Source organism: Passer domesticus, chromosome 9, assembly GCF_036417665.1.
Source record: "Passer domesticus isolate bPasDom1 chromosome 9, bPasDom1.hap1, whole genome shotgun sequence".
Classification (NCBI taxonomy): domain Eukaryota; kingdom Metazoa; phylum Chordata; class Aves; order Passeriformes; family Passeridae; genus Passer; species Passer domesticus.
In genome coordinates, this window is record NC_087482.1 from 8,128,921 (window position 1) to 8,148,225 (window position 19,305).

Below are 19,305 nucleotides of genomic sequence, written 5' to 3' on the forward strand. Positions count from 1 at the left end.
ATGCCTCATTGAACTAATAAATAAATAATAAATTAAATTAATAATAGAAATATTTAACATAAATATATAAATAAATTATTTAATAGAAATACTTAAATTATTTGATATAAATAATGTAAATAATAGTTTATTAATATTGTACTAATAATTATTAATGAAATGTTCTTGAGTTCATGGAGCTCTTCCCTTGTCTCTGACATTACAGTGCAATGAAGGTTATTTTGGCAAAGAGCTTCTTGACCCATGTCCCTTCTGTATCCATTAATAGTGCCAAGATGTGCTTTAACCAGTTGCTGCAAGGTCTTTTTATAGCCAGCCTTGGCCTCTCACTCATCACTGTCCCCTGGGTGTGACATAAAGGCAGCACTCTCCAGGCTGGCCCACAGCTCCTTGGGTGCAATCCCACAGCAACAGCTTCTTTCCTGCACTGAGCTCAGGTCACCTCCCCTCGCTGAGCCAGAAACTTGATTTCAATACACTCTCCGGCACATTTTCCCTTGCTTGAGAAACTAAATCTTATTTGGCTGTTAAAAAAAATTATAGCGTGAAATAAAATATAAAATACTTCAAAACATGAGGCAATTTAGTGCTTCCTTTTAATCTAACATGGCAGAGCTGATGGACAATTTCCCTGCAAGTGCCACCTGACGTTGTGAGAGTCCCTTTGACTAACAGAATGTGTCTTTATTTTTCAGGTGGTTTCTTAGATGGCCACAGTCCAGTCAGTGTGAATGGACAAGAGCCTGGACGAATTTATTGATGTATTTATACAGTGACCATGTTAACATCTGGGTTTCAAACACATCACATCACTTGCACAGCCCACAACCAGGAGCAAAAGTGGAAATACCCGTTCCTGCCCTCACCTTTCCCAGGATTTCATATGTGAAACAGCTTTTTAAAAAAATGTTCCAAGTCAGGAGGTGATGCAATGAGCACATCATCGATGAGCACACGCCTGTGGGAAAGACAATTATGGATGTCAAGTGCAAAACTTTCATACCATCTGTCAGCTTGAACAGGAGCAAACAATGATTGCATAAAGAGAGGAGGAATTGTATGCATTTTCCCGGAAATGCTGCAAAGCCTGGTGAATGTTTTTGTAAAGTGGTTTAGTAACACTTTTTCAGTAAATAAAATATCTATGTCTCAAAGACCTAAATGTTATCAGGTCATTTTATTGCTGAATACCAGTTTTTAAGCAGCTGCTGGAAAAATATGGAAGAATAAAAAGGAAAGCTGAAGGGTATTTTTATTGTAGTCATTTACTGATCTCCACTTCTCTTGCATTAATTCCTTCTCAGGAAGAAATTTTTCCGCTTCTGTGTGGAATGGGCTGAAATGGACATCACTGTGGGAGTTGTGGTTGTTCACAAAATGTGGGTTATGAGGAGCTGTAACAGCTGAGGGATTGGATGGCCCAGGAAGGGAACCTGAAATGATGGGAACACGTGGATGAATATCTCAGTGGCAGAGACAGCAGAGAGGAGTCATAAATAAAAGTGGGGAAAGGAAAAGGTTGGGCATATTGCTGAAGCAAAAGAGAAAAATACTGTTTTAACTTTTTTTTTAGTAGATGGTGCAGTTCTGTGCAAGGCAGTTTGAAGATGTGTCAGGTCAGGGTGGAGGGATTCTGCAGAGAACTGCAGCTGCCAGCAGTGTGATTTCAGCTGTGGTTACACACAGCACTGGATGGGAGAAGATCTGTGGTGTGGCACCACTGGTGCCAGCGCAGGGACAGAGCATTCCCCATGCCAGTGATGGTCCACCTGCAGTTTCGTGCTGTGGGTGTGATATCACCCCCTGTGACTGGAAAACCCCAGGTGTTTATTTATTCAGGATATCCCCACAATGCCATCCTCATGCTTGCTGAGTGAACACACAGGGTGGGGTGTGCTGGCTGCTGCCTCAGTTCTTGTGGACTTCATGATGAGGCATCTTTTCCCTGTGCTTCCCAACTGCCCAGCCTTGTTTTCACTCTTTGGATCATTTTCTTCAAGCAGTTTGTACCACGCTCTGTTTATCCTTTCTTTCAAGCTGCCACATCACCCCTACATCACCAGAACCTGCCTGACTTGTCTCAGGAGAGGGTGGCCTCAGTTTAACCCTTTCATTCCTGATACTCAGTCTGGCAGGTGTTGTGGGACCTGCACCTCTCCTGCCCAGGAAGATAAAAAACTAATTTTTTAATCATTTTTTACCTCTCCTGCCCAGAGCTGGGATGTGACACTGCTGTGGCAGTGCCACCCAGGTCCCCTCAGAGGGACATGGTGTGGCTCTGCCCCATTAACCCCACGTGTCACAAGGCTGAGGCGTGTTCCCTTCTATCCATACCATCAAGCACTGGCACCTCATCACTGCACCCCAAAGACTGCCAAGTGCTGCACCCAGCTCAGCGTTCCCCACCCATTGTTTGCTGCCCGGGAGCATTAGACATCACCTCTTGCTTTTCCACCTTTCAAAACCAAAAGAAGCAGGATAATGTTACTTAATCAGAGCTGAGCACATCCTTACCTTTTCCTGATCCCTCACTCTCAGCCCTTCTTGTTCCCTACTTGCAGTACAGTCGAGAGGCAACCAACATGGCAATTTATTTGGGTTACAACATTAAAGGATTTTCATTTTATGAGTCATAAGTACAGGAAGCAAAATAAGTGAGTTCATTAAGCCTGTGTTTACTTGTTCTTTTTCCAAATGCCATTTTGTCACATTCTGCAGTTCCACACAGACCAAAGCAAAGTCAAGGCAGGTGGACATGGACATGCCTAAAATGACAGAGTAGCGGCAGCCTTTAAAGGGCTTATTTTATCTGAAAGAAACAGTTCAAACAAATTAATTCTACCCTTGAGTAAATGAAGCTCAACACGCCTTTAACAGCCCTTCTGTGTCGGTGAGCAGCCCCAGCCACCTGCAGGTGAGGCAGCGGCTGTGGGGTGATGGTGCCACAAAACTGACCGTGACCTCCCGTACTGAGTGCTTCTCAGCCAGATTTCAGTGAATATCAGTAATTTCACACAGGTTTGGCACCTGGGTTTTTAAAAAAAGACAAAACCCGCTGCCAGAGGGATGGCAGGGGAAGTGAAGGAGGAGGGGGATGCTCGGTGCAGGGCAGCGCTCTCGCAAGGCACAGCGAGCAGACAGGTCTTTGACACTTGTTTATGTGCGGGAAGGGCTGCAGGAGTGCGGGGCCGCTCAGGGGAGGTTGGAGCTGCTCACACCATCCTGCCCCGGCTCCCGACACACGGAGGAGGGGGAGTCAGGCTTGGATTTAGGAGATTCGGGGGCGATTTCCACGCTGCAGCCCAGCGTGTCCCGCAGCTCCAGGAGGGGAAGCAGCGATCCCTGCCTGCGGTGCTGCTCGCGGGCTGGCCTGCGCCGCGGCTTTCGCTTCATGAGGGCGATTCAAAGGCTGCACCAAGAGCTGCTTCTCGGCGGGACCGTGCGGCTCGGGCAAGAGCTGCCGGGCCGGGGAGGGGAGGGCACCAGGGAAGCCGTGAGGAAGCCGTGAGGAAGCCGTGAGGAAGCCGTGAGGAAGCCGTGAGCGGCGTTACTGCGGGCCCTGCGAGCGAAGCGCCGCCCCGTGAGGCGGTGAGGCCGCGGGGCTGTGGGGCTGCGGGCCGTGCCCCGCCCCGGCGGGGCCGGGCGCTCGGCGGTGCCGTCAGCGGAGCGCCGAGCGCGGCCATGAGCGCGGTGCTGCTGCTGCTGCGGGCCCTGCGCTCCGCCCGGCCCCGGCCCCGGCCCCAGCTCCAGCCCCAGCCCCGGGCCGGCCCCGCGGCCTGCGCACGGCCGCGCCCCGCCGCGCCTTCGCCAAGGAGCTGTTCCTCGGCACGCTGCGCAAGGTGGGTCCGCGGGGGGCGGTGGGGGCCGGCCGCGCCCGGGGGTCGCTGCCCTTTCACCGGCGGACAGCGGGGCTGGCACTCACCGGGGGCTCGTCCGCAGCAGCGCCAGGGCCTTTCCCAGCTGCTCATCCCAGCCCGGGCTGCGGGCGTTGCTGTGAGCCCTCGGCAGGGCCCGGCCCGGCCCGGCTGCCCCGCAGCCCCCGGGTCCAGCCCTGCGGAGCTCCCTGCCCTGGCTCTGTGTGTCCCTCAGCTGCAGCCGGGTAACTGAAGGGAGCCTTTGCACACAGAACAGGCGATGGGGCTCAGAGTGACCCAAACAACGCCGAGAGCCCCTGTGCCTGCCAGCCCCGCGGGTCCCCTGGGCGCTGCCTGTCGCCGTGCTCCCCCTCTGGGCATGCCGCTGAACTTGGATCGCTTCGTCCTCTGGTTGTTCTTCAAGGATGGAGGCTTCATGTAAATCTCTGCCTACAGTTTTGGTAGGAAAGATTGGTGTTCTTGTGGTGCCTTGAGATGCCACTGGACAAAGAAGTTAAAATCTGAGATGGAACGCTGTATTAAGCAGAGTTTGTTACTGCAGGGCTTAGAGTGTGCATTTATCAGAGATTGCAGGGTGAAGTAAATGGAAAGAAGGAATAATTCAAATCCACTGAAATAAGTTGAGCAATAAAGTCTCTTTCAACAGAGCTTGTCAGATAAGGTGTTAAAACAGGCAGCACTCAGGCTCCACTGTGTTAAACCCCTCTACAGATATGTCTGGAGTGTTTCTTCTCTCAAGTTTCAACACAGCAGCTTTCTGAAAACCTCTAACATTTCACAGGTCCTGAATTTTTGATGCTGATATATTGCTCAGAGTACCATGAACAGATTTGTGTGGACAGAGATAAATTCTTCTGTTTAAAAGGGGAAAGGCAGTAAAAATTAGAAGTGTTCTTCTCACGTAGCCTCCCACTCCTTGTGTTCCTTGTTTGTATTTTTTACCAATTCCAACCTGTCAGGCTGTGCTGCTTCCAGTTCATGGCCAGAACACCCTGGGGATGATAAGGAGTGGTGGGGCTCACTCACCTTTGTCCTCGAGGCATTAGCAGGTGAAATGTGCTGGGTGTTCGCAAGGGACAGTGCTCATGGGCTGAGCTTTGGAAACATCAAACTCATTTTTATCAGTCCCTGAATAGGGTTAAAACTCATGGGTGATGAAGAACTTTTGCATCCTCGTGGTTCTTAAAGGATCTCTTGATTTCTCCCTCATGTTTCTGTTGTTCAGTTAACACCCTCTGGTCTGGTTTTGATGTGAAATAAAGTTGGGTCCTGTGGAGCCCTATTTCTGTTTCGGGACATTTTCCACAATTCTTAATTTGCACAGTGTTTTAGAGTCTTTGCAAGGCATATCTCCCATGATTTTTATTTTAACTGCATGGTTCGTGTATTAAAAATTATTAAATAATTCTCCTATTCTCCTATTTTAGGAAGAAGTTTTTCCTTACCCAGAAATTAGCAATGAAGAACTGGCAGAAATCAACCAGTTTGTGGGACCTGTTGAAAAGTTCTTCAATGAAGAAGGTATATTATTGTGGTTTTATCCATGCAAGTGATTTAGTGATTACAAAATTATTTCACTATAGCAGTTCCATAAGGTGTTTCAAACATTTAATTTAGTTTATGCATTTATTGCTGCTCACACAGTGATGCTGATTCTGTAGCATGTCCATTTGTGGCTTTTTTGGGAAGTATTTGGGTGCTGATCAGAAGAATTAAATCTCCAAAACGGGAAAAACCAAGGATGTAAAAGAATTCTGGGATAAAGATAGGATTTGAAATTGGTTTTAGCTCAGCTGAATTGTGCTTCTAACTACTTCATACATTGTGATTTTTTTTTTCCTAGTTCTAGTTCCTAGAACTTTATAGCTGTCCTACTCTGCTAAAACTGACCGTGGCAAAATGCAGCAGAGATACTCAGAAATGCTGGCTCGTTGAGGAGTTATGAAAAATCAAAAGCATTTCTGTTTTTTCAGTATTAGAGTAATAATTCCATTTGGGAAAGGCCTTATTACCCGTCTGCATTCCAGAGAGCATTGCAGGGTGTCCTTCCATTCGTGCTGCCTTGGATAAGCCAATTCCAGAGCAATTGCAGAATAGTGGTTTGCACAGACAGCAATTTCTGGGGCAGTTAAACAGCACTGTCTCAGCCTTCCCATTGACAGAGGTTTTCCAAACTCTGTAGGAGTTTGGAGAAGCCAGTGATTGTCACACATCACAATTGGCGAGATCCAGGTGATTTTAACTGTAAAATTGTAGTGTTGCTCACTGACAGTAAATAAGGGATTTATTCAAATTACATTTTTTAACTCTTTGCTCTGTGGGGGGGAACATGGTTCATGGAGTAAACAGCCTGATGTTTAGGGAAGGAATAAAAGGGTCAAATTATGGAGTCTGGAGAAAGTATGATTCCTGTTTGTTTTCACTGCCATGGTACAGAACAGCTCTCTTAATCCCCCAAGAATCTAAAATCTCCTAAGAACAAGATTTTCTAATTTCCTCATTTATGTACTTTTTTTTTTCTTGTATTCACGACCTAGACTTAGTTCAGATAGAGAATCCTGAAAATACTTTGCTTATTCCAGTCTTGGAATCTGCTGGCATGCAGAACCAGTAGAAATGTTTGAGAAAATGAAATAAATGCTGTATTTTTCCCATTTCCAAGTCTTTTTCCTGAATATGTGGTGAGGACAAACAGGATGGTCAGGCTGAAGCTAGAAAGAAGAAATTCTTGTGAAGCTGGGAATGAGAAGGGTCATGAGTGACTGTGGCCCTGGTGGGGGAATCCTGTAGCCTCCCAGCTGCTCTGGGCACTGAGAAACACAGTGTTAAATGAGAAAAAATTCTCTATTTGTAGTGGACTCGAAGAAAATCGATCAAGATGCAAAAATCCCACCCGAAACCTTACAAGGACTGAAGGACCTGGGTCTCTTTGGCATGCAGATTCCAGAGGAATATGGTGAGTAAATGCCACAGAAGAACATCTAGGGGTGCATTTTGTGCCGCTTTTGTACCTCTCCAGTTAAAGCTGCTACATTCCTGTATTTCTGTACTTGAAATGGATTTTTGGGGGAGCGGGGAAGTGGCACAAAAAATGTACTGAAATAAAACCTGGTGCCTGTTCCAGGTGGGCTGGGCCTGTCAAACACCATGTATGCACGTCTGGGAGAAATCAGCTCCCTGGATGGCTCCATTGCAGTGACCCTGGCAGCTCACCAGGCCATTGGGCTGAAGGTAATGCTGCTGCTCTGGGGCCAGGGCTTCTGCACAGATTGCATGGAAAAGGTGAAGTGAAAAATGTGGGGCTTAGGGGGAGCAAATCAGAATTACTGGCAAAGCATAAATCAGGTTGTTGGTGTCTGCAGCAGCCTCTGCCACTGGTTCAGTGTGAGACAGAAAGGCTGCATAGGAAGTACACAAGGAAGTTACTATTAGGATAATTGTTCTTAGGTGAATGAGTCCAAGTTGTTTTTTTTTTTAAATTGGCTAAACTTGTTTAAAGTACCTAGAATAAATAGAATTGAAGCAGTATCAGGGGGGCTCAGGTGATGAGGAAGGAAAGAATTCAGAAAAGAGGAACTTTGGCTGGCTGGGGCTGCATGTTGGGGGGCCTAGAGGAGATAACTCATCTGAGAGAAAGTGTGTCAGTTTTGAACTTGAATATAGCCATAGGTATTTACCTTTTTAGTGCTGGGTGGATGGCAGAAAGAAGCTTGAAACCACACTCAGTTTGTTATAGCAAGAGAAGATTCCTTGTGGAATTGAGCAGAGAATGCTAATGAAAAAATATTTTAATGACTGACAAATAATACAGTCTTGTTGATTAAACTGTCTCTTGCTATGCCATAAAACTTGCAGATGAAGCTTTCTGAACGTGCTGGAGCTTGTCAGCTCCCTCTCTTTTCCCACAGGGTGATGCTGCAAAGTTTCCTGTGCTTGTTTCTGCAGGGGATCCTCATTGCTGGCACCGAGGAGCAGAAGGCCAAGTACCTGCCCCGCCTGGCCTCGGGGGAGCACATTGCTGCCTTCTGCCTCACCGAGCCCGGCAGGTGCTGCTGCCCCACAGCCCCACAGGGGCTCACTGCCTTAGCTGCATTGCTTCATACCTTCAGGCTTCTTTATCTGGGGCCCATGGCTTCAGTATATACATCTGTGGCTTAGTTCTGGTATTTCAAGGAACACTCCAATTACTCTTTCCCCAGCATGCTGCTTTTGGCAGTGTCCATGAAATCCTTGATTCTTGTTCTCATCCCAGGAATTCATTTACTTGAAAGGATGCTTTGTGCTACGTCAGAAATAATGTGCTGTGACTGTTCTGGGATGCTTTCAGTTCTTATTCAAAATATAAAAGCCTGTTTTGAAGGAGCTACCAAAACTAAAAGGAAGAATTTTTGTTGTCACTTAAGTGAGAGGCTCATTGTGTGTTCACATAGCTCAAAGTGTAGCTCCAAAATGTTGCTTTTGTGGCATTCTACACATTCTGGTCAGGTTATAATCCTGATAACATGGTAATGAGAAGAAATGTCCCCTCAGGTAACTTTTAGAACTGTTCAATCTAGTGAGCTTCCTTGTTAGTTAAAAGCTAAAATTTATATACTGCTATTTGAGACCCCCTCCTTTTTACAGAATAGGAAGAGGGGGAATATGCAGTTTTGTTTTTTTAAAGCGTGTTTACTTCTTTAAACATTAGTAACTTGTTTGTTTTCTAGTGGGAGTGATGCTGCATCCATCCAGACAAGGGCAACCCTGAGTGAAGATGGGAAACACTTCCTGTTAAATGGCTCCAAGGTACCTACTCACAGACTGGGAACAGGAAAGGGGTTTCTTACAAATGTAGGAAGTGTTCTTGTCTTTTGCATCAGTCTGGAACTGGGAGGTTTCCAAGCTAGAGGAGAATGACCCTGTCAAAAAGATTAGGCACAAAGGGACTAGAAAATTATTGTTAGAGAATTACTGCATTAAACTCCTGGTAAGGAAAATGGAAAACTACCCTGGGTTCTTTCTCTGTTGGCCATTTGTGTGTTCAGCTTCAGGGCGGGTTGGTTTCTTAGTAAATCAGCCCCTTCCATGACAGCTTAGGTAAAAGGAAACCTGAACCTGTATTTGACATCTCTTCATTCTGCAGGCTAGATTTTAAAATACAACTTGATATTTAATTAGAAATAGGTCTGCCTGGAACCTTTCTGTTAAAAGAAACCGTGACAAAAGCCAGTCTTGAAGAAATCAGAGATGTCCTGGTTTCAGCAGTATTGGATGCGTTGCAGACTTGGTCTGTAGTTGTTGATCCATTTGTGGTGTGAAGAGACCCACCCTGGGGGAGAGGCTGATCAGAGAATTTCTCATCAGAGTTAATTTTTGGCCACAGGGTTTGTCCAGTCTGCATTGCCCCTGTATCTCTCAGGTGCCAGCAGCAGCAGGATGGACCAGCTTTTGTGGAAATGCACTGTGGATTTTAATTTAATGCATATTGATACTACATTCTGGTTTTAAAGTTGCTCTAAACTGAGCACATGTGGTCAGCTCTCCTCAGAAATGTGCTCTCCCTGGGAGCAGACCCTCATTAGAACTGAAGGGAAGGAACAGCAATTTTTCAGCACTCTGTTCTTTTCCCAGCCTGTTACAAAACCCTGGAGGGCTGTGCCCACAAAATCAGCACATTTACCTTTCTTACACATCTTCCCTCTCTCAAAACAGGTCTGGATCTCCAATGGTGGCCTGGCCAGTATTTTCACAGTGTTTGCCAGGACAGAGATTGTGGACAAGGACGGGCAGGTGAAGGATAAAATCACTGCTTTCATCGTGGAGCGGGACTTCGGGGGCGTCACCCATGGGAAACCCGAGGATAAACTGGGCATTCGAGGCTCCAACAGTAAGAGCCACCTAAAACTGTTAGCAGAACTTGTTTTCATAGTTTAAGGTTTTATTTTGGTTGGATCATCTGAATTCAGGGGCAAATCAATACGTATTCCATGTTACAGTATAAGTTTCATGTTTCTTTAGCTGGCTTTTCCCAGGAGCCCTTCCTGACGCAGGGTCTGAAATAAGAAATCCAATTTGTGGAGTTCATTCACTGTGCAGTGAAAGAAATCATTCAGGAGACTCAGTGGCCAGTAGGTTTAATCTAGAAGTCCACGTTCTTCAGCTCTTCTAAGCTTTGTAATGATTGCATCTTTTCACCATCTTGGTGACTGTTCAGTCAGTTCCTTAGAACTAGAAATAAAGACCAAACTGTAGTTCTCTGTTTACACAGTGTATATTCATAATATTTTAAATATTTTACATCAATAACTGATGTCAACTACAGCCTTTTCCCAAATTCTCACTTCTTTGGCGAAGCATGTATAATTCTGTCATAAACAATGCATTAGGAAGACTTCATTTCCTGCTACAAATACTGACTTAAGTTCCTGAATGTCTTTTAAGTATTTCTGTGTCATATTTGATCAAGTGTTAATTCTGTGTTTCAGCCTGTGAAGTACATTTTGAAAACACCAAAGTGCCTATAGAGAATGTAATTGGAGAAGTTGGAGGGGGATTTAAGGTAAGCAGTGGAGAATAACTACTGGTGATTTATAGAAGTCTGAAGGAGGCTGTTTCCTCCCGTGCTGAAGTTTCCTTGTGGGTGGTGTGAGCACTGCCACACTCTAGGGTACAGGAGGAGAGATTCCCCCATTGATCTGTAAATTGGTGTCACTGGACAGTGCACAGTGTGCCATCATCTCAGATTTCTGTGTTTCTTCTCTTCTTGTTGGGCTTTTGGTTGTTTGTTGTGGTGTCCCCTCAGAAGAGGGAGTGACTTCAGCTGCCCTTCTGCCCTGAATGGGGGACATGTCCTCTGCTGGTTCCAGAGCAGAATGTGGGAAGGGAGACACCCTGGCACAGGCTGTGTGGATGTCACAGGGAGTGCTGGAGGCATGCCCAGCTCCAAGGTGCCCTGGCTGTCAGGTGCTTCTCCAGGGCTGCCCTGTTGCACAGGGAAATGCTGGCAGGACCCCAGGAGAGAAAACCACAGGTGGCCTTGCTGTGTAACCTTTCTCTGAGAGTGTGACCTGGGGAGTTGCTAACCTGCTCTTACTCCTTCTCCATTTCTTATTCCTGCTGTAGCAGGCAAGTCCAGGCCTAAGTGCTAAAAGAAATTATTTTCCTTAATGTAGTAGAGATTAAAAGAAGATTGTTATGGTGCCTTCCTGACAAGTTAAAATGTAGGACAGTGACTTCTTTCCTAACAGGCTTTGACATGAGTCACCCATGTTGAGAAACAACACTACAGACACCAGACTCCAAAATCTATTTTTTTTACGTTATTGGTCTGTATTTCATTTCTATACCTCCTTTCTTATCCCTTCTGTGATGTGTTGCTGAAAGCCACCTGAGGCAGAGAGCAGCCATCACAGGTCAGCTGCAAGGAGAAATACTGTGGTTTTCTTCATCTGATAAACTGGAGCCGTGCTGTCCAGCTGGAATGTTGTTTACCAGCTGCAGATAAATGCATTTTTATCTACATTTTACCTTCATCTAATTAGAGATTATTTCCAAGTCACCGGATCATCTACTTCAGATACAAAATTGGATGTAATGGGTGGCAGGAAAAGCCCAGTTTTGAAGCATATTCCTTGGGATGCTGAGAGCTGTGGTGGCTGATGTGAGGGCACTCTCCAGGACTGGCAGTGTGTCCCAGTGAGGAGTGAAATCCAGGGAACACAGAAGCAGGAAGCAGTGACCTAAGGAGAATGTGGCCTAAACCCCATCTGTTTCTTCACAGGTTGCCATGAATATCCTCAACAGTGGAAGATTTAGCATGGGCAGTGCATCTGCTGGAATGATTAAGAAGTTGATAGGTGGGTGAATTGGGAGCTCTGCATGGCTGGGTGCCAGCAGAAACTGCTCTGCCTGAGGCAGATCATGCAAGACATTCAGAGTGGGAGCAGGAGTCTTGACCTTGTCATAACAGGCTTTGATATCTTTAAAACACGAAAATATGGTTTTGAAAAATTAAATTAAAAGCCTGCTTGCAGAGGTTTTGAAATAAAGGTCTTTTTCCTTTTGTACAGTGTAGATTCAGTTCATAGAGTGGGAGGTTATTGCCTCTGTTGGACTTCCCTGAGGTAAAATGTTATTCCCAACAAAAAAACCTCTGTACTATTGATTTTAGAAGGTGTAATCTCCCCTGGAACCTCCCACCTGAATAACTGGCTCAAAGCTGCACACAGTAACTAGGGCTAAAACTGCTTTCTGCCAATTATTAGCCAAAACAGTAACAGAAGTCTCTCTAACCAATTAGCACCAAACCTGATCACTTCTCTTAAGAGTACAGGTTCATACCTCTGGTTCAAAAGCCTTTGACAGGCTGGTCCCACACTTGGTCAACAACATCAGTGTGAGGGTGATTTTCACAAAGTGCTGCTTCTGGAACAGCCAGGGGGCTCCTGGGCACAGACTGGAATGTCACCGCCCAGGGAAGGACACCAGCTGCTGGAATGGTCTGTCACAGCCCTTCTGAGAATGACTTGTTTTTCTTTCTTTGAAGAACTGACATCAGAGTATGCTTGCACCAGGAAACAATTCAATAAGAAACTCAGCCAGTTTGGATTAATTCAGGTAACAAAACATGAAACACCTAAATCTCTGTGCGAAGTGCCAGGACATAGATTGCATTGGGTGTATTTTGGCTGTACTGGTTTAAAGGATTTGCTAGAAATTTGTGTGAACCTGGTGCTGACTTCTGTACACTGATCTTTTAAATGTCCAGAATGATAAATGTATAAAAGTATTTTTTATTTATTGTTGTTTCAAAGTGGTACTTTTTATTGATTGATTAATTTGATGATGTAAAACATATAAGAACTGCAGGTCTTTTTAAGTTTGAGGGTTGATTGTGGACTTTTGCATCTGAATTTCTGTACGATTCCTCCTGTTGCTGTGTGGCAGGAGAAGTTTTGTTTGATGGCTGTGAAAGCCTACGTGATGGAGAGCATGGCTTATCTGACTGCAGGGATGATGGACAGGCCAGGCTTCCCTGACTGCTCCGTCGAGGCTGCCATGGTCAAGGTAACCAGGGCTGGGAAAAGGCTCAGTGTTCAGCCTGCAGAGGGCTGAGAACTCAGGGCTGCATTTAGAGGAGAGAAGCACTGCAGCCAGGTGGAATGACAGATACTGTTCTGTCTGTACCCCACAAGCTCAGACTCGTGCAAAATAAAACCTGCAGGGAACAGGTTGAGAATGTCACAGCCGCTGAGCTGGCGTCTGAGGAGGCCTCACATGAGCACTGGGACACTCAGTCACACTCCAGCTGCCATCCTGGCCAAGCTGCTGCTGTGCCAGCTTTCCCAGGGAGCTGATGGCACAACAAACCCTGTGGAATATCCAGGCTGTGGCTGTCAGGGTGTCCCTCATGGTCACTGCAGAAAACTCCTGCTCTGGGCTCCAGCCAAGCAGCTGCAGCTGCTCTCCCTGTGTGGGGCTGCCCCTGTCCCTGGAATGTGGAGAGTGCCCTGTGCATTGCATCACTAAATTTGACAAACCCCTGAGCCACAGGGATACTGCTCCAGGACCGGTGTAACACACAGAAAACGCTGCAGCAGTGTCCTGTGGATACAACCCCAGAGCAGGGCATCCTGTGTTTATTGCTGATTTATTATCTACTCTCTGCTGATCAAACCCTGTTCCATGGCAGGTGTTCAGCTCTGAAGGTGCCTGGGCATGTGTGAGTGAGGCTCTGCAGATCCTTGGAGGCCTTGGCTACATGAAGGATTATCCTTATGAACGCTACCTCAGAGACACCAGGATCCTGCTCATCTTTGAGGCAAGTACCAGGATCCCCTTTTTCTGCAAACTGCAGTTCACACCTCCTATAAAGGGGAGTAGAAACCTGAAGGTTTGATTGACCAGGATCTTGTTCCTTCAGCTGCAAAGTCTCTAACAGTAAAACTGCAGGACTAACCTTGTTTTCTTTGGAATATCAATAGTAGTTCCCTATAATAAAATAAGCTATGATGGCTTTTACAGACTGACCACAGTGTGAGTTACAGCAGTAACCTTTCCTCTTGTGTGCTTCTCACGAGAGAAGCAGAGAAACTCATAAAAGATCAACTTAGACATTTAATTAACTTATTGATGGCTATTTAAATTAAAAGAAAGGTTGGTTCTGAAGCTTGTTCTCTTTCCAAGCTGGATTGTCAGTGACCCATCATGTGCACATCAGAGTCACTGTCAGACTTGATTTTAACTCAGCTCATTTTGAGCAGTTCTACAACTATTCAAATATTCCTTCACTGGAACAGTGCAGAGCATTTTTAATCAAAATGCATTTTGTCTGTTTTCTTTTACATTGGGGTATATTTGTGTGTTTAATGATGAGGGGCTCAACTTCTGCAATGCCCCATGAAATCAGAATTAAAACTGAGATAAAGCAAAAGGCGGCAGTTTATGTGTGGGGAGAGTCATCATGTGATACTGGAGCAGTGGGAAGAGCACAGGGGCACAACAGACCTGCTTGGAAAACACTATTGTAAACTCTGGTTACCCACCTTCTCACTTTCTCTTCTGCTTTTTCCAGGGCACCAATGAAATCCTGAGAATGTACATTGCACTGACAGGGATGCAGCATGCAGGGAAGATCTTAACTGACAAAATTAAGTATGTTCTTATTTATTCTTAATAGTTTTAAATAAACTAAACAGAATCAGATAACTTTATAGATAAGAGGACAAACTGCAGGGAATACCTGCAGTATTTCTATTTATTGTCTGTAAAAGTTCACTGTTACAGGGACTCTGTGTTTTTAATGGGATGGTTCATAGATTTAGGAATTGTAGTATTTAATGCATTTTATCTTGGACTTTTACACAAGCTGTAATTATTTCTTTCAAGACCAGGAATTAATATTTTGTATCTGAATGAAGTTGTATTGACACAACAGCTGCATTGTGCATATTGAGTACTGGTCTCTGGAATTCCTTGTGGGTGTCTTGGAGAGCAGCTGATGACTCTTAAGGCTCCACAGTTGTTCTCCAGACTTCACAGCAGTGGATCAGGACTTGGTGCTAAAGTATTTGGAATTCCAACTGGTTGTGTCTGAACCTCTTGGAATTTTTTTTAACAGCCATTCTTTCCCCAACATTTCAGAGCAATCAAGAAAGGAAACGTGGGAGTGGCGCTGGGGGAGTTCCTGACCAGGTTACAGGACACCCTGGGCAGGAAGGTGGATCTGGGGCTTGTAGGTGACAGTGGGGTGGTGCATCCCAGCCTCCAGGTAAGGGCCTCTCTGCTGAGCTCTTGTGTTTGTTCCCTTTGCTGCTTGCCACAATTTCATCTCCTGTTTTTGCAAACCAAAATGTATACCTAGGGGCAGTGAGATTTTCCAGGGTAAGCAGATGTTGGCACCATGACAGGGTAAGAAGTTACAGTTATTGTCCAGGTATCAAGGGAGGATGAAGGCTGCTCTAAGCCTGTGTTTATACCAAATCCAGTTTTAGATCCATTTGGATAATTTGTATAAATTGAGCCTTCACCATATGAAAGCGTTTTTAATAGCTGCCCTTTGTTATAAGGTTAGTTACAAAACAGGAGTTTTTCCTGTTTAATTGGAACAGAGTTTCAGGTCAGAATGACTGTGAATTACACATACACATACTTGCTTAATCACTTAGGAAAAGGTTTTTATGACCAAAAATGAATGTTCTGTTAATAGGAAAAAGATAAGGTATATTTTTCATGGGGCGTTCTGTTAGTTACTTTTGTTATCATAAGCCTATACTAAAAGTTACTGAGAGTAAACTCCAGAAAATTGTAATGGATCTTTGAGAGAAAGAAATGTGCCTGTCTGGCTTTTAGCAGCAAGGTGGATGAATGTTAAAAAAGAGAAAATCCAGTATCCTCTTTAAAGGGGGTGGGGGTATGTTGCTTTTCTGTTATAAGACTACTCAAATTGTTCTATTTTGTGTTTTGTTTTATAGGAGAATGCCAAGAAACTTGAAGAAAACGTTTATTATTTTGGAACTACAGTCAGGGGCCTGCTAAGTAGGTTTGGCAAGGTAACTACTTATTTTGTCTGTTGTCTTTGTTACTGAATAGTTTATCCTCAGGGCCCCACTGGAACCTGCAGGGGACTGAGTGTGGCAGGACCAGCACTTCCTTCACATGACACCTTCTCACTGGGTGTGAGAAAACACACTGACATTAGGTACTCAGTGTAATGGGCAAGTTACATTGTTAGAACCAAAACCAAAGTACCAGCACCCTCAGTGAATTGGTTGTTTTCTTCTTGTGTAAGCACAAATCCTGCTGCTACAGGCATTTAACAAAGTGGTTTAAGGCACACATCAATATTACAATTTTACAAGTAGAATTTAAAAGGTGCAGCTTAGTAAACCCAAAACTAACAATGATAATTTCTGACCTAGGCTAGAACGGGTTTATGCGAAATAAAGCTGGACCTAAACATGAAGTATGGACAGTGATATTTGGTTAAAGTTTTAAATTGGCAAACCACAAGCAGATAATGATTTTCTCTCTCCCAGACAATAGTGGATGAGCAGCTGGTGCTGAAGAGAGTGGCAGATGTGGTGATTAATTTGTATGCAATGACTGCAGCCATCTCCCGGGCCAGCCGCTCCATCAGCATCGGGCTCAGGAACCATGACCACGAGGTGAGTGTCCCTCAGCACCAACCATTCCCACTCAGGCTGTGCTCCTGGCAGCAGGCAGGCTGCATCTCTGGGGAATTACAGCAAACTCTCCCATAAAAGTGCAGCAGAACGTGGCTAAACCTGCCAGAGTGCAGGAGCCTCTCAGGGGCTCTGCTTGTTGAGCTGCACACTTTCAACATGTTTAAAATACTTCTTTAACACATACACAGACATTTAGAACCTCACCACAACTCTGCACGTTCTCTCAAATCTGTTAACACCATGCAGTTCTTCCCAAGCTCTTTCCATATAATCATTAATAAAAACACATAAGCACAACAGTATTTGGGCAGCACAGCTCAGGTCAGGACAGGACAGTGCTTATTTAGTAGCTCATGTAAAGTTTCATGGTAACAGTGGTGTTGCAGCACAAGAAAAATTTGCTCCAGATCAGTGTGAAAACAAATCCAACGTGATGAAGGTTTGGCTTTGGCCTTGAGACTTTGCTCTTTGTGTGAGCCCTGCTCTGGATTGATTCCCAATCAGTCTTGGAGTAGCTTTTGGGCGAAGGCTCATCCCAGCCCTGAGCCTTGGCAGTTCTCTGGCCTCAAAGGGACAGCTGAGGCTGCACTGCACATGACTGGGGTTCAGGGCACCATCATCAAAGAGCTTTGAGATGTTTCAATTACTGTATTCTTACTACATGGTTTTTGTTATGAAATTCATTCACTATTTTTAAACTCAGTTTTACTCCTTTTCCAGGTGCTTCTTACAAATATCTTCTGCACAGAAGCCTATTTCAAGAATAATTATGCCATGGCTCAATTAGAAAAATGTAAGTACTATAAAATAGTTCTTACGCTCTTCTGTCTTTCAGACTGTAATCAAAAAAAGGTGAGTTTGATGTGACCAACAGAAGAGTTTGGCTCCGCTTTTAATTGAAACAAGCAGCAGAGCTGGAACCTGTTGAAAAGAGTCTCTTCACTTCATAGCTAAAGCCAACTGCAAGAGTTCCTTATTGAGGAATATAATATCTACATTTCATGTATATACTTCTGACAAGTAGCTGATAGAAATGAGGGATTTGGACTCTTTGGGAAGTACTGACCAGCTGGGCATTGGGTCTCTGAAGCTCAGTCTGTAATAACCAATCTTTTTCAATAGAGAATGTTCAGTTTCTTCCTGGCCCTCACACTCTTGCATTTGTGTTCAAAAACACTTCTTGAAAGAAATTTACAACAGCTCTTTGTGGTCCCTTAGTTGACTTTTCTCTCTTTCTCCACAGATGCTGATGAAAACCTGGATGATTCCATTAAAAAAGCTGCAAAGCAGATCCTGGAGAAGAGGGCATACATCTGCTCTCACCCTCTGGACAGGACCTTCTGATTCCTCCCTGAGAGCAGGCACTCATGAATGTCAGTCAGGGAGGAATTTGCTGCAGTTCCAGTATTTGGCATCTTAAAAGCATCTGTTATTTAATGTCTTTACTAAATGTAACTGTGTAAAATAAAACTTCTTTCTAACCAAAATTTCATAGGAAAAGGATAAATACAGAGATTTCATTTAAAGCTGAAGTTATTTTATTACAGACATACATATATATATATATATATATATATATATATGTCTGTTTCCCCTGTAACTGGATAAAGACAGGTGAGGTTTAGATGGGGAGATGTTTCTTCCTAGGAAGGGACTGTGGGGTTTCTCAGTATTTTTGTACTTCAATCAGCTGCTCATTCACTGAGCAAGCCTGAAAGACTTGGGTATACCTGTGTTTGAGGATTCCAGGATGAGGGAAGAGATGAGAATCTTGACTCCATGTTTCAGAAGGCTGATATATGAGGATATTATATTAAAGTACTACACTACAACTATACTAAATAGAGAGAAAGAATTCATCAAAAAGCTGGAAGGGAAAGCAAAGGAATGAATAACAAATCTTGTGACTGTTCACAGCTTTAACACAGGTGGCTGTCATTGCTCATCAAGTAAAAACAATTTCACATGCTGGGTAACAATTCTCCAAATCACATTCCAAAGCAACAAAACATGGAGAAGCTGAAGCTTCCCAGCTTCACAGGAGAAAAGACCCTGGAAAAAGGATTTTTCATAAAATGTGTCTGTGACACTCGTAGAATGAGAACAGTTCTGTTTAGGAGCCCAAACATTGGTGCTAAACAGGTTTATTCTCGGTTTTTGGGGGCAAGAGGAAAGAACTGAAGCCAGTTACTGTAAAATGCCTGCACAAGCACCGGTGCAAATCACAGCCAAAGGAAGGCTGAAGCCAGTCCCACAACCACAGCCCAAGCGGCCAGAGATCCTCCTTCAACCCTGGCTGCATTGAAGCCCCACTGATTGCCAAGAAGAAAAGCGCCCTACTGAGAGCAAGCAAACTTAACCCTCTGCCAGGACACAAATTTAGAGGGAAAAAAATCAGACACACTTCCCAGTGAGAAGGGTTGGAACTCTCTGCCCCCCAGCACTTCCCCGGCAGGCAGGTTCACAAAGGTGCTGGGAGCTAAGCTGTGCCCTGCGAGGGAACAGAGCCAGCCTCCCTTCAGTGGGAGAAGGCGCGGCCTCAGCTGTAGCCCCGGGTGCCTGCGGTGGCCCAGGGCACGGCCATGGCTGTCAATGTGTTGGGCTGCAGCACAGGGCAGGCCGGAGCTCAGCAGCCTCAGCAGAGCCCAGGGCCGTGGCCCTTCCCTGCCGGCGCCCGAGCCTGGCCCGGCCCGGCCTGAGCAGCCCGGCCTGGCCCAGGGGATGGGCTGCGCCTGCCCGCTGTGCCCACAGGCTGGGCCCAAGCC

The 19,305-nt window shown here is 45.1% G+C and overlaps 1 protein-coding gene and 1 long non-coding RNA gene across 2 annotated transcripts; one reads left to right on the top strand and one right to left on the bottom strand.

Moving 5' to 3' along the window:
- Positions 1 to 1,162: 1,162 nt before the first annotated feature.
- Positions 1,163 to 3,503, bottom strand: LOC135307594 (uncharacterized). Its single transcript, XR_010368309.1, has 2 exons — positions 2,202 to 3,503; positions 1,163 to 1,433 (listed from the first exon to the last, which is right to left on the bottom strand). It is a non-coding gene; the product is annotated as an uncharacterized LOC135307594 (long non-coding RNA).
- A 3,226-nt stretch (positions 3,504 to 6,729) lies between these two features.
- Positions 6,730 to 18,027, top strand: LOC135307596 (complex I assembly factor ACAD9, mitochondrial-like). The gene is made up of 16 exons (XM_064432007.1): positions 6,730 to 6,831; positions 7,000 to 7,106; positions 7,821 to 7,921; positions 8,582 to 8,660; positions 9,567 to 9,741; positions 10,340 to 10,413; positions 11,635 to 11,710; positions 12,400 to 12,470; positions 12,801 to 12,920; positions 13,546 to 13,674; positions 14,428 to 14,507; positions 14,997 to 15,123; positions 15,827 to 15,904; positions 16,391 to 16,519; positions 17,261 to 17,333; positions 17,784 to 18,027. The coding sequence occupies exons 1-16, from the start codon at positions 6,810 to 6,812 to the stop codon at positions 17,882 to 17,884; spliced, it is 1,542 nt and encodes a 513-aa protein (XP_064288077.1). The 5' UTR covers positions 6,730 to 6,809; the 3' UTR covers positions 17,885 to 18,027.
- Positions 18,028 to 19,305: the final 1,278 nt, after the last annotated feature.

Bases quoted from the DNA above. Each gene is read 5' to 3' on its own strand.
- LOC135307596 (XM_064432007.1), top strand. From the start codon at position 6,810: ATGCAGATTCCAGAGGAATATG. The intron at 6,832-6,999 runs GTGAGTAAATGC...TGCCTGTTCCAG, and splicing joins GCAGATTCCAGAGGAATATG to GTGGGCTGGGCCTGTCAAAC. The intron at 13,675-14,427 runs GCAAGTACCAGG...TGCTTTTTCCAG, and splicing joins GGATCCTGCTCATCTTTGAG to GGCACCAATGAAATCCTGAG.